This window comes from Leptonychotes weddellii, chromosome 2 (genome assembly GCF_054177405.1).
Source record: "Leptonychotes weddellii isolate Sample4059 chromosome 2, ASM5417740v2, whole genome shotgun sequence".
Taxonomy (NCBI): Eukaryota; Metazoa; Chordata; class Mammalia; order Carnivora; family Phocidae; genus Leptonychotes; species Leptonychotes weddellii.
In genome coordinates, this window is record NC_138370.1 from 115,734,789 (window position 1) to 115,750,339 (window position 15,551).

Here is a 15,551-nt window from a genome sequence, read left to right on the forward strand (position 1 = left end):
CTGTGATAAGATTTTTTTTTAAAATAGGAAGTGACTTGATTGAATTTGAATATCAAAAATACACACCATATATGGGAACTCTCTGTACTTCCTGCACAATTTCTCCATAAACCTAAAACTGCTCTAAAAAATAAAGTCTCTTAAAAAATATGTGTTAGAACAGAGGGAGAGGCAGAGTAGAGTCTGAGACAAGCTAGGAGAACACCGCAGTTCTCCAGAACAAAGAGGACCAGGGACTGAACCCAAGGGACCTCCAGAGGTTAAGGAGCTGAGGAGGAACAATGGTGACTGGAAGCCATGAGCAGTGAAGTAGGAAGGAAACCAAGAAAATGTGGTAACCTTGAAGCCCAGTGAATATATCAAGAAAGAGGGGGTGATTGATGTGTCAAATGATCTGACTGGGCAATTATTATGAGGACTGAAACAATCATTACATTTAGAAAAAGTAGAGGCCATAGATGACATAAATAAGGAAAAGTCTGGTGGAGCTGGGGAGTGCCTAAGTAGACTGAAGCAAAGACAGGAATTGGAGATAGTGTAGTATGGAGTATAGAACAGTTTTGTTGCAAAAAGAAGCAAAACATACAAGCTGATGGATAATGGAAAAGTCTGGTTGAGATGATTTTGAAAAATCAGAATAATAACATGATTGCTCATATTTTTAAAACTTTAGCATGTATGAGATTAATTTACTTTTTAAAAGGAAAATGCCAGTTCCCAGGCTACTGCTTTAAGCCTATGGGAACAATAAATATGGAAGACAAAACTATAAACAAGATGGAAATAGTACGGTCAAGAGATTATGGCTCTTGAAAAGTTTAGACTGGATGAAATTCTAAGACACATGAAGGAGAGGATTTAGGAAGGAAAAGGGACAGTTCCTCTATTATAATAGAGGGAAAGAGGACCAAATGGCAGATGTAAGTAGTTTTGTATATAGCTGGTCCGTGAACGATGCGGGTTTGAACTGCGCAGTTTCACTTAAACATTAACTTTTTTTTTTCGATAAATACAGTACTGTAAATTTATTTTCTCTTCTTTCTGATTTTCTTAATAATATTTTCTCTTCTCTAGCTTACTTTATCATATTCCCATAACATACAAAATATGTGTTAATCAAGTGTTTCTATTATTGGTAAGGCAGGTTTGGTCAACAGTAGGCTATTAACAGTTAAGTTTGGGGGTAGTCAAAAGTTATATGTGGATTTTTGACTGCATGGGAGTCAGTGCCCCTGATCCCCATGTTATTCAAAGGGCAACTGTATTTGATATCAGTAAATTGGGGTGATTTCCATAAAATTAAGTTGGCAATAGGTTATCTGTGGGAGAGAGCAGCTGATCAAAAATAAAATACAAAATAAATCAACTTTTCAAATGATAATTGATTTGCATTAGTTATAACCATATCAGAATGAATTATTTGTCTTTCAAAGAACCCATTATGACACATCACAGCCCCTAGATTAGAGTCAAGTAACCCTAAGCACAGATCTATCCTTATCTCCCCTGTGATTCCTGTAAGCAAGTGACACATCAGAAATAATGAGTCATGAGAAAGACAATGTGATTGGTGCTAAAGGAATAAACCCTACACCATGTCATGCCCCTGCACTAATTGTTTTCCAGAAGCCTTAACTGCCTGTCTGGATACTCTTTGCTTCTCAACACCCTGAATGACAAGTTGGTAATTCACTACAGGAGACTTGAACGACTGGATAAGATCTACCAAGCAGTCCTTTTGGCTTCCGCCCCCTGACTAGACACATCGCAGTAGTATTTAATGTGTCAGTATACCACTTTTAGAAAGGAACTTATTCCCAAATAAAAATCAGCCTGACTTAAAAAACGAAAGATAACAACACAGGGGAACATGTCAAGTCTATTTCTTTCACGCAAAATGTTAAAAACAAACCTAGAAGCAAAATTAAGGAGAATTCTAAATTCAAGGACAACTTACAGGAAAGAGTAGCTGGATATAAAGTATTTGTTGTTTCTCTGGAAGGTCTCCATTTCTATTTCACTTGTTCTCTACTAATACTTTGGTTGCTATATCATTTAGGATTTCCAATATTTATGAAAGGATTAAGTAAGAATTCTGGATTGTGGCTTAATGCACATATAGCTAGGTCTAAATTTTTGCTTCTTTCTTTGAGGAATAGGATGGGGCTCAAGTAGTCAGTAATAAACACAGGAAGAGTTTGCCCCATAAAAAGAGAAGCCTCTGGAAGAACAGCAACATCTTGTCTTTTTTTTGACCCGATTATGGACTGAGTTGTATTCCCCCAAAATACATATTTTGAAGTTCCAAGTCCTAGTACCTCAGAATCTGACCTTGTTTGGAGATAGGGTTTTAAAGAGGAAATTAAGTTAAAATGAAGTCATGAGAGTAGACCTTAATCTAAACTGACTACTGTCCTTATAGGAAAAGGAAATTTTAGGACACAGAAGGATGCAGAGGGAAGACCTTGAGAAGAAATAGGGAGAAGGCAGCCAACCATAAGGCAAGGGATGATGCTTCAGAAGAAACCCACTCTTGCTAATGCCTTGATCATGGACTTCTAGGCTCCACGACTGTAAGAAAATAAATTTTTGTTGTTTAAGCCACCCAGTCTGTGGTACTTAGATAGTCCTGGAAAACTAATAAGCACTTTTCCTACCCACCCCTCTTTCTTATCATAGACACAAAATGCGATTTTAAAAGCATGCTGGTCAAACCCTTTTGTATGGGATCAAAGGATCCTTAAACCAATGCCACTTCATAATAACAGTCTAGTGACTACCCTCTAAAGTTGGTGAGGGCTATTAGACTCAGCTTGTTGATGCACTTTGAATTAATATAAAAGTTCGAAGTCAGGTTTATTACTCTGATGTTTGAAATATAAACATTTGATTAGCTTTGAGTTGTTTATTGTCACAAAATTAGCTGAATGCCTATGTGAGGATAGCCTGGTGTCTGAATGCTGCCAAGTTCCCTAAGAATCAGGGCTCCTTCGAATTGGTGTTGTAAAAGAAATAGCCAAATCCAGGGCAGCCCGGATCAGTAAGACACGCACATGAATCACACTGCATGTCCCTGGTACATGCCCCCTTCCTACTCCACTAGTACCCCTTTCTGGTCTCAGAATTTCCCTCATGCTTTGCCAATATTTCTTCAACCTGATATTCTTAACCCCATCATCATCTAATCAAAATCCGGTCTTTAAATTCCAGCTGCAGACTCACTGCCTCCAGGAAGACTTCCTTGATTACTCCAGTCCACATTGACTTGTCGCTTCCTAAATTTCTGCTGCATTTAGAATCCCATCTGAGACAATTCAGTGTACAAGCCAGCTCTTATTTATGGCACTCTGCAGACAATTGTTCCAAAAGATTGTTACTTTTTAGTGAACCTCACTCAGGTCAGGCAGAAGGCTAAGTGTTCCTCATACTCTTATCTCTTCCCATCCTCACCACGACCTTGTGAGGGAGCATTCTTACTTCGCATTTCCTACGAGGAAACTGGTTCAGACAGCCTAAGCAAGCAGCTCCAGAGGCAGAGCTGGGAACGGATTCTGGCTGTGTCCTGTAGAGATGTCTGTCCTCTTCCTACACTGCCTTCCAGGGTGGCCCCCTGCTGTCCTTTTCTCCATCACCTCCCAGCCTCCCGTCTTCGGTGTCCCTCCTCCTAGGTCACTGCAAAACAGGACGGTTTCTACGTGTTCTCTACTCCCATATACCTAAAGCAAATAGTTTGGTATTTAGCAAAATCGTTAGCAAAGTGCCTGGAATAAATTGGGGTTTGATAACTCCTCGGTGGTTCTCCCTTTAAGTTGCCAATTTTCTTATCAAGGGTGTAGGGATGTCAGCAGGTTGGGACCATACATTTCTGCAGGATCCAGGACCTCTCAGGATTGCCATCTGGGCCTTTCTAGGCCTGATGTAATGGGGCTGTAAAGAAGAACAATTTCTTTAAAAAGGCAGCATTTGAATAATGAACAGGGCAAATAAAGATGAATAGACAAAGATAACATTTGTTTCAAAGCCAGGAAGCCCAACAGGCCCAAGGGCGCATGATTGGGTTGCAGGTGATTCTTGAGATTTCACTTTTTGAAACATTCAGAACCACTTCAGCTCAGTTTTCTATTAAGAAGAAGGAAGGGGGGAAAGAGGAGGAGGGAGAAGAGGGGTAGAAGGGAGAAGAGGGGGAGGAGGGAGAGGAGAGAAAGAAGAGAAAAGAAAAGAAAGAGAAGAGAAAGGAAAAGAAAAAAAAGAAAAGGAAAGGAAAGGAAAAGAAAAGGAAAAAATGAAAAAGCCTCCCCTGGTTCGCTGAGCGTTGGCACAGGGTACAGCAATATGCCGGTCCTTTCCTCGCTGCAAGCTTACTTCGCACCCCTAATTATCAGCAGCTGTCTGCTGCACATTCGTTTTCCTTCTGCAACATTCCTTTTCCTGTGAAGTATGATTTCTCTTTCTCATTCCCATATCATTTCTAATGTACCAGTTGTCCTGTCGACGGGCCACCGACTCCCCTAGACACACTCCAAGAGCCCCTACCACAGAAAAAGAACCACCTGGAGAAGCTCTATTTTCATACTAACAGCCACTGACACTCGTTTAGCACTTTACCATTTCCTTCGCATGATTGGATTGCAAAGCCCTTTTCAATTATTGGATAAAGAAGACGGGTAAACACACAGAGACTGTGAATGCATAATTAAAACAATGCCACAGAGAAAAATCAGGGAGGAAAATCACATTTATGCCAGCAAATAACTTGTTAATAAACAGCCACTGCCGCCGAGGTACTAAAAGACACTATTGGTTTTAGTGCTAATGAAGGACTGAAGGATGAGACAAGGCAGACTGCTTTTATTTATTTATCTATCTATCTATCTATCTATCTATTTATTTATTTATTTATTTGACAGAGAGAGACAAGATGTGCCCTTGCTCATGGGCAATTACACCCGGTCCTGACCACTGAGCTCTGAGGGGGTGGACAGCCCTGTACAATCTGTCATCAAACATGGGACACCCTGATTGCAGGACCTGCTATTATTTTAGGTAAAATCAAGGGGAAAGAACTGAGATACCATCGCTTTTAAGACCTGTGCCGATTTCAGACATGTTAAAGCGAGAGAGGGAACACAAGCAGGGGGAGTGGGAGAGGGAGAAGCAGGCTTCCCGCTGAGCAGGGAGCCTGATGCGGGGCTCGATCCCAGGACCCTGGCGGAAGGCAGACACTTAACCAACTTAGCCACCCAGGCGCCCCCAGACTGCTTGTTTTTTAAAGAGTACAGTCTGTGAAATTCATGAACTTCTCTGGTCTCCAGTCTCCTTCAGTATAGGCAGAAAGCTCTGATCAAGTTCAATAATTCAGCGCTGCAGGGCTTTTAAAATTTTGATTAATCCAGTGCAATCACTCCATAGATCATAAAACCGAAGCCTAGTTTGTTCATTAATTCGACAGACACGCATTGAGCACATATTCTATGCCAACCACTCTGCTAGGCACTAGGGATAGAATTCGAGCGCTTCAACTCTAACGGGGGAAAAACAGAATATAGGCAATATAAGAAATGTGAGTCCCCAGGACAGAGGAAGAAAATGCAGAGTACACTAATTTTTAAACCTTTAATCTCATTTCTTCATTTGTCCTCTTTATTTCTCTTAACTCTTAGATATTTGTCCTCTGTAGGATCTAGACAATAAACCTACCCATATTCTTATTCTTATTGGTATAAGAAAGTTGTAGCATGTGGTGGTTTGCTGGGCTCAGATGGGTGTGAAGCCTGGCTTGAGGATTTATTAGAAATATGAATGTGCACCACTGCTTACCAGGGAGGAGAATGGCATCAATCACAAGTGTAGTCACATCTTAAGTGAGTCCTTGTATATAAAGCCTGGCATGCATTAGTACAGGGCCAGGCACCTACTTAAGTAAACCTTAGCTGTAAATATGATAGCAGTGTTTCTCATTGCTGATGTGAAGGAAACCTGGTGGGTTAAGGGTAGAGAGACGTTAAATAAATGAGTGGTAAGAGAAATAAACTACCCCTCTGAGAAAACGAGATCATTAGTTCACCCAGTAAACATAGTAGTGTCATTTTCTGTCAGATACTTAAATTTTTAAGATTCTAGCATACATTGTAAAACGCTGAGTCTAGAAGACACTTCGAGCTTACTTGATCTTGCAAGGGATGCTTCCATTTCAGAATAATCATTATCTCTCCGAACTTGTATAGACTAAACAAAACATGGGGATTTTTTTTGATGCTAGGCACACCCAATCTCCTGTTAATGGTATTCCTTTCTTAAAAAGTCACATAACAGAGTTCAGCTCTGGGCAGAATCTGGAGTTCTAAATGAGCTAAGACAGAGTTTTAATAGAGAATTTTGGTCTGGTCACTAAAAGATTTTAGATTCATCATGATTGGGGAAAAAAGGTATTATTAAAAGATGAAGCTTCTAAACAAAACTGTTGGCAAACAGCTCCTGAATCATGATTTTGAGGCTGTGGGTGATGCTACGGCCTGGGAGACAGGCTGTCTCGGAGTTCTGATTCTGGCTTTGGTAGCACCAGTGGGGATTAGTGATTTATATTCGTGTCTTCAGCCTCCTTTTCATAGGTTTGCTTTTTTATCTAGCTACAGGGGGCCATAAGCTACAGCCCATGGACCAAATTTGGCCTACTATCTATTTTTCATGGTTTTAAGCGGTTGGAAAAAATCAAAAGAAAAATAATATTGCTTGATATTTGAGAATTACATAAAATGCAAAAGCTTGGCGTCCATTAATAAAGTTTTATTGGAACCCAGTCAATACCCATTTGTTTATGCTATAATGGCAGAGCTGAGTAGTTATAATAGAGATGATATGGCCTTCAAAACTTAAAATATTTATTCTCCGGTCCTTTCCAGAAGATGTTTGCTGACCCCTGATCTGGCATACAGAATGGATACTAGAATTAAATGGGAATGGATGAACATGTCTACCAACACCGGAAAAGAGCACTCCTCAATAGACACTCTTCACAAGTGTGATCATAAGATCGCACTCCAAATCTGTTCACAAATGCACCAAATGCCTTCTGGTTGACATGGCAGTCACCAGCATTTCAAGGGATTACACACATTTTAAAATGCCCTTTGTATCATTTTAATAGCCTTTTCAAATGTAATTTTAAGGCATTTTAAGTAGGAAGGGAATTTTGAAGCAAAAATCCCACTTTTTTTGAAATAAAAGAATACATAGTAGCAAAAACATGCTGATTTTGAATGCATTTATTTAATTCATGTTCAGAATTACTTGTGTATATAGAATTATGTTTTCATACCATAAACAACTCCTACTCACATTCTCTAAATGATTTCCACACATTAACTAAGAAAAAAAAATACAAGCTTCAAGGCTGCCTACAGACGTAGGCAGACAAAAAAAAGAGATTGTCCTAGTTGCCTTTGGGTAACAAAAGTAATTGCATGGATTGTAACATACAGTACTAACACAAAAGGGGGAAAAGAAGTTAGGATAAAGAGAGTGTCGTAAAATTAAATGCCTTAGCAACATATTTAACTAATGATCAAGAAAATGACCAACTTTTATGCCTTTTACGCTAGAATACTATTAAAATAACTGCATATTTTCACAGAAAATAGATACCAGATACTGGCTTACATTTTTAAATGACAGCAAATTAATATAACCAATTTCTTTATTCATCCTAGGAGGAATTGCAAATACAGACATGGATGACAAACTATCTGGTGTGTCAAATAATTATCTCAAAGCTCAAAAACTGGCCAAGCATTTTTCTTTCTCAGAGACACCCAGGACTATCTCTCAGAACAATCTATTTCTCATACAACTCATTCCATTATACAGCTGCACTGACCATCTAAATAGGGTCAAGTTTTGGAAAATTAAAAATTATACAGTCTCCAGACCCATGAAATGTTCTACCAAGAAGAGTGCTTTTGTAAATGCATGAAATAGGTCTGGAGAGTTACACAATCATAGAACCAGGAGAAAAAACAACTAGATGAGGGAGACACAAGTAAAAACTGATTAACCGTATACCATGTGATTACAAATAATAGAAAAAAAATCTGTCACATTTATGCTTGCATGTATATAGATGAAATAGATAGATGCATTCTATTTGCATAGATATCTCTATGCATCAGATGCATAGAGATAAATAGCTAAATATGGAGAAAAAAGATAGATTAATAGATAAATAGAAATTAATAAAGTCTCTGGACCCCAAATTTAAGCTATGGATCTTAACCTAGAGTCCACAATTGGGTTTCAGGGAATCTTTGAAACCCCCCACATTGTTTGCAATTTTGATAGGTATTAACATTTTTCTGACAAAAAGATGCATAATGCAGTTATTGAATTGTCTAAATACCCGTGCTCCCTCACTTTTCACTTAGCTCATAAAAATCCTGAAATTTATACAAGTGATATGTAATTGTCAGAGGGTACTGGAAATAATTAGCATAGTCACAGCTAACGGCGGGATAAATGACACCTTCTCCTTTTCTGAAGGGCTTAATTTCATTTCCAGGCAGATGAAAATCACTATGGATTACCCTTCAAAATTTCTCTCTCTCTTTTTTCATTTCCATAGCTGTCTCTTCATCTCTCATCCCCTTTTCTTCTGTGTTTACCTCTTTTCTTTCCCTGGAGGAGGGAAGAGGATAAGAAAACCTCCCAGTTCTAGTTATTATTAATTTGAGGCACTGAGCCGAGATGGAGCTTTGAGAGTCTGGAATATTGGTAATTGCCCTTGACTATCATAACGAGTGTTCCTTTGGATAATACCTAGGCAGGTCGGTGTACCGCTTCCCAACATATGAGAAATATTAAGCATGCTTGCTAGTTGCTAGACAGTGAGTGAAAACTTGGCCAGTGTGTGGAGGGAGTTTGTGAAGAAGCTGAGACAATTTCAGCAAAGTAAGTTCTGTAATGAAGAATACTGAGCCCCAGCGTGCAACAGTTTTCCATAGGAAAAAAATTACAGATGCACATTTCTTCTTTGGTATAGTTATTCACATATAAGTAAGGCTACTGCAGGCAAGTGAGGTTTTCTCCCCAGTTTTTCATGACAGTATAGTTGTGACCTCAGAACAAACATTCAAAAGAACTGTAAGTGGGCATCTCTATCTAGTCCAACTTTTATGATAGGCTTAAACATATAAGTAATTGCAAATAAATGAAAATGGCTACTCTCACTTCAAGTGCCAAAACTCTTAATACAAATATATTTATTTCCATTAATAATATTTAAAAATTTGCATGTTCATATTCAGAAATCAGGCTCCAGCCTCCAATATCTCGTATTTTTAAGCCAGAATATATATAACTTCATTTTGATTTTCTGGAACTTTACCTTTGTGAAGGTAAATCAGTCACACACACACACACACACACACACACACACAAGCATTCACTGGTAGTGTTAGCTATGTGACCTCCATCAAATTACTTCACTGTGCGGAGGCATTTCTTTATCTGGAAATGGAGATAACAGAGCCGGCCTCCTGGAGCTGGGATAAAGATCAACTTAAATGATACACGCAAAGAGCCGGGAACACTGCCTGAGATACAGAAAGCCAGATACAAATGAAAGCTGTAGCTGCTATCATGGATATGGTACCGCTCTGTCTAGATCCCAGAAGTTAGTATGTTGGCCGCTGATGACTCACAGAAGCCTTCATGGAAACTGCTCTCCATTGTGACAGGAAACTGCTTCACCTGAGTTTATCTGGCTCCCCTTTCCCCATCAACAACTAGACCAGCTGATGCCAAGAAATGAGGTCTGGTTCCTCAGTTTAGAGCAGCTCTGTGGGGCATCCCAGCTTGGGAGCTCCCTGCAACATCAGCTGAGAGCTCATTTGCAACAGTGTTGTGCGCCAGCTTCTTCTGCCTCATCCTGCTTTCCTTGCTTGCCACAGATGAAATATCTCCAGAGAGCATGCCCCAATACATGGTTTAAAAAAAAAAAACAACACTATCTATGTATCTATGTATCTAGCTAGCTAGCTAGCTATCATCTACTATCTATCTCCAGTATAATTAACATAGTGTTACATTAGTTTCAAGTACGTAATGATTCAACAATTTTATACATGACTCAGTGCTCATCAAGATAAATGTATTCTTAACCCCCATCACCTATTTCACCCATTCCCCCGTCCATCTCCCCTCTGGCAACCACTTTCTTCTCTGTATTCAAGAGTATGGTTTTTCTGTTTGTCTCTTTTTTTTCTTTGTTCATTTGTTTGGTTTCCCAAATTCCACATATGAGGGGAATCATACGGTATTTGCCTTTCTCTGACTTGTTTCACTTAGCATTATACACTCTAGATCCACCCATGTTGTTACAAATGGCAATTTCATTCTTTTTTTGGCCAAGATATATATATATATATAATATAATAATATAATATAATATATAATATAATATATATATATCTATATAATATATATATATATATCTTTTCAATCTTCAACACACCTTTTAACATCACTCTCGATCAGAGTGTATTTTTCCGGAATCCAATCTAAGAGCACAGATAAATATAGATAAAAAGTTCCATTATCCTGGAATTGCTGTTAAGATCAAAATCTGAAGAAAAAACTGCTAAAAACCCCCATTCTAAGTTGAAAATCACAATGGAAGTTGTACCTAACCACATCCTTGCAAGTCTTACAGAGAATGCATTTCTGAGAAGAAACCCAAACCCCATTTCCCTGCCTCTATGACAAGAGGAAGGTTAGGACAGAGAAAGAGCCTCTTGGAGAAAAGTTTTCAAGATAAACCCTATTTTTTGAAGGGGAGGAAAATAAATTTTCTCAGCTATCAGAACAAGTCTGGAAAGCACAGGGGAGTTTCTGGTAAATTCTGAAGTGTGTTAGAACTATCACTCACACCTTCTCCAAGTTGCAGACTCACATGAAGCTTGGCAAGCCATTCAGTCTGTGGGGTCTGAAGCTCATGCTTCATGGAGAAAGGGGCAAGATGACAGCTTTGAAGGAGGCCGCAATAGTGAAAGAGCCTGCATTATCCCTCCTTGGCAGACCAGGGTATATGAGTTTCCTGGTAGCTGAATGAGCACAAAGAAAGCAGCTGGCCTTGAGCCCTTCTCATGGTATCCCATCTAACAGGACCAGGCCTAGGGTGGAAAATTCTACCATGTGAAGCAGATTTCCCATTCTAGGGATGCTGAATAATCCACAAAGGTTACTCTATTAGTGAGTCAACTTTTGGAAAAGGGATATAATAACCAGTCAGTGTTGAGGGGCTAACCCCAGCAATAGCGTCTGTGTAGGCACACTTGGACCTTCTTCCGTCTTTCTCTTGGTGGCATTATCAGAAAGGAAGGCAGAGAAATAGGACGGTGAACGTAAAGAATTTCCCTCCACTTCAGCCACTAGAGCTACAAACAGGTCTTTGCTGCAGCAGGGGATGGAAAGATCTTACACAGCAGGAAATAAGAGTTCATCGTAGCCAAGTTCGGAGTAGCTATCGCCAACAATAAAACCATTTCATAGGATCGTGAGTCCTCCGTAAACCTGGTAAATATATACACTTCAATTAAGTATTTATTCAGCACCTTGCATTATACCGTACCAGGTGTTAGAGGCACCTTGATGAGCAGAAAGAGGTGGCTCCTGCCTCTTCTGGAGTACGCACTTCCTTGTCTCCTTTTGCCTGCCTGTGTCTCTGAATCACTCTGTCTTCTCCCTCTGACAGACTATTCTTCAAAGCAAGTTAAGACAGCATCATCCATTAATTACTGCTTATTTTTTTTTAAGCAACATAAGGAAGATTTGCCCAGAATACATTTTGAGAAGCAAAGAGACTGACTGCATTTTCTTACTTCAAGTACTGTACATTAAATTCTGCCAACATTCCTTTCTCAACCACATTTCCCAAAAGCTTAGCACTTGGCCATAAAAGTTCACCCCCGTCTAAAATTTGGCATGCCTGATGGCAAAGTCTTCAAATTTGCCAATTTGGCTAACATCTCCATTTTGAATAACAAGTAGAGAAATAGGAAAAAACTGGAGTGAAATGCTATAAATCATGGCATTATTTAGACAATTCACTTCATGGGATAATCGCAGGTTTAAAAGAAATTTACTCTAAATTATGGTAGATTTGTTGTCAGATTTTTTACAAAAATTTAAGACCTGCATAGAAATATAATATACAAATTTAATTAATATACAAAGTTCTGAGAATTTCAATTCTATTGAAAAGTCTTTTTGTATTACTTACACATGACTATTACTTAATTTCAGAGGACATTTCAGATTAAAACAAAAATGACAAAACAAAAACTCCTATCTACATAGCATATATGGATATATATGTAAATTATAAAGATTATATATTATAGTATATAATATCCTAAAATATAAAGAATTATAAAGATATATAGCACATACACCAATAAACTGTATATATACCTATGTATATAGACATATATACATACATATATATATGTACACACACACATACACACACAAATGTGTGTGCATATATATGGTACTAGAATATTTGGCAAAGAGCTTTAGGGAGGCTTTTGTTAGTTTTGTTGGAAATAACTCTAGGTATGTGGGATTAAAGGATTTAATCCTATCCATTGATATACCTTGTGTAGTTGGGCTTGAGGTATTTGTACATAAAGACAGAATCATGTTGGATCTGTAAACATCATTTGTAGGATGGATTTTTAAAAGTGGTGATTGACAGAATTCCACAGAGAAAGCCAATATAGAATAAATGTGTGTTCTAAGGATCTGCTGCCAGGCAGGACTACAGAAGGTTCTGTCCAAGGCACTGACCACATTTCTGCAGTTCTTCCTGTTTCCCACACTTTCTGAAAAATGAAACACTCTTGCAACTTTCCAGATTCCCCGTGTCAAACTATCACACAATTGGAATAATTAGAAAACACTATCTTATCATTCTCATTTACAAAGATAAATCACGTGTAGTTAGTAATCCTAATTTTGCAAAAATTGGTTAAAAATCATGTGATACAGATCCCCACATTTTCATACAAGTACAGAAGCATTTGTCTGGAAATTCTATCTTAATATGAGGTGCACACTAATAAAGCCTCGATGACCACAAATAATGGCACAAACATTGGATTCTCAAGGTAGCCGTAGGGTTTTTCCCAACTCCCTCTTTAAAGAAGCATTTGGCACAATTCTCTTGTCACTCCTTAAGAAAATTCAGAATTATAAAACGTAATTTAGAACTACTATATATTGTATTAATGATTCAGGAAGCATCTTTTCAAATGATCTACGGGCATAACATGTTTATTTCCATAATTACTGCAGCAAACCTAAATTTCCTTGAACAAATTTTTTTTTTTGAAAGGACAACCTTCAGATTTCACATCACACAGTCTGAAACTTCTTAGGCTTTGCTCATCAAAAGCCATTATGTCATATGCCCTGCAGGTGAAACACATGCCCTAGAGCAACAATCTTAGCAAGTTTTGAGACTTCCTGGGCTTGACGACACAGTTCTCTCTAGAACAATCTTGACAATATCCATCTATGTTATAGCAGAACACCTTCACCAAAAGATGAAATCTCCACACATTTAGTAGACAGAATGGAAAAGCAGACCTTTTGTATTATTGGAGATTAGGGGTCAAAGCTATCAGTTGAATACCATGTTCACTTAAAAGCCAATAGGCACTAATGTTGGGAATAAATAAGGAAAGAAATTTCCTCAAGTGATACTTCAAAGACTTTGCAACATCTGGAATTTGGTTCCATACAGGGTATTCCACTAAAAAGTAAGTATAAAAAGATTTTAATAGGGCAAACAAGATTCAGGTTTCTTACAATGTGTTCTCCCCTGGGGGAAACAAATAACACAATGCATCTGACTAACCTTTCTGCACTTCAGCTGCATTAATTAACATTTAGTCATGGATTCCATCATGAGCCAGATGAACTCAGTGCTACAGCTGTTTCCAGTGAGGGGGAAAATATGCTTCCACATTTCAGATTCCCAACATTTATAAATCCAGGGAAAAATGTTTTATTGACTCCCTTTGTGCCAGCATTATTGATATGCATTACATATTAGTCACCCAAATAAATTCACACACACCCTAGACTGTGATTAAATCATTGTCAGTATCACATGAACTGGGTTAGCCTGAGCCAATGCTATAAAAACCACATTCCTAACCCTTTTTCTTACATCAAGAATTAAGGAAGGGCTAATGAACTGATCAAAGAAGTAGATCATGGCCTTGAAAAAAAATTGTTGTTGAGTGAGTCAAACATTTAAGTGGAGATCAGGTACTCTGAGAGAGAAGGATGCAGATGACTAGAAAAAAATGAACAGATGTTGAAGAAATTTAACTGCAGGAACTCATGGCTATAAGCCAAACATGTGGAAGTGGTTGTTTGGGAGCAAAGCTGAGGTACAGAACGGCAATGCTTGGTTAGTCACTGAAAGAGGATTTTTGTTTTGTTTTATTTTTAGAGTAAAGATTCCGTTAAGATGTAATTTGTGAGGAAATATGACAGTGAATCAGCTGGGCAACGCAGTCCACCTGTAACATCTTGCCAAATTTCTTATCACAAGAGCACTGTAAAACTAATTTTGTCTCCCATAGTCCCTTATAAATGCCATGTCATGACTTCTGGTCAACTCTGGAGTCTCGTGAACAAATGGATATCCAATAGTCATGTGGCCATGTGTGTAGTGTGTGTGTGTGTGTGCGTGTGCGTGTGCGCGTGCACATGCACGCAGGCACGCATGTGTGTGCAATCATTTGTACTGGAGTACAACTCTGGAATCATTACCTGTGTAAATACTAACCAAAGTTGGCACTTGCCTTTTCAAATTAATGTTCTTAGCCACAACTCAAGAAGAATAAAGGTTGTGTGTCTTCACTTTTACCAACATGGAATGGTAATAACTTAATCAAGCCAGAAAACTCTCTTACCTGGAACTACTTCAAAAAGGAATTTTCCTGGGCTCTCTTCATTGCAGGGATGCTCAAGGACTTTATTTCCAGGCAGAAAAATGGTACCCTGTGAACACAAAGGCCCCAAACATCAACATCATCAGAAGGCAAATACTGAATATCATCAACCTCATCAGTGGATATCCAAGGCGTATCTGTAATCCAGTTTACAGTAATATGCATCAGACTCATTTATATTCCCAACTGATCAAACATCATGGAACAGAATCATATTCATTCAACTTTTAATAGTATTTGTTGACCACCTAATGCGTACAAGACACTGTATTAGGTGCTGAGTTCATTTTAAGCACGAGTTTATTAAATGCATTCTGTGTGCCAAAATTTTTACTGAGCATTCTACCAACATTATATTATTTAATTGTTAGAATTTAGTTGTTACAGTAGTCTTATAAGTTAGGTATTATTTTCCCCATTTTACAGCTGTGAAAACCAAGGCAATGATATAAACAACTTAGCCAATGTTACCAGGGCCTTCTCTTGATTATTCCTTCTCTTTTCTGTTAGATTTCTCTCTTAGTGTATTAT

General features: G+C 38.3%; 1 protein-coding gene across 2 annotated transcripts in view; it reads right to left on the bottom strand.

Moving 5' to 3' along the window:
• The window catches only part of ARHGAP24 (Rho GTPase activating protein 24), a 434,153-nt gene that overhangs the window by 252,299 nt on the left and 166,303 nt on the right, over nt 1–15,551 (bottom strand). For both annotated transcript variants that reach the window (XM_031024193.2, XM_006729741.3), the window contains exon 3: nt 14,982–15,069. In XM_031024193.2, the coding sequence (XP_030880053.2) occupies nt 14,982–15,069 (88 nt within the window). The remainder of the gene's footprint in view (nt 1–14,981; nt 15,070–15,551) is intronic.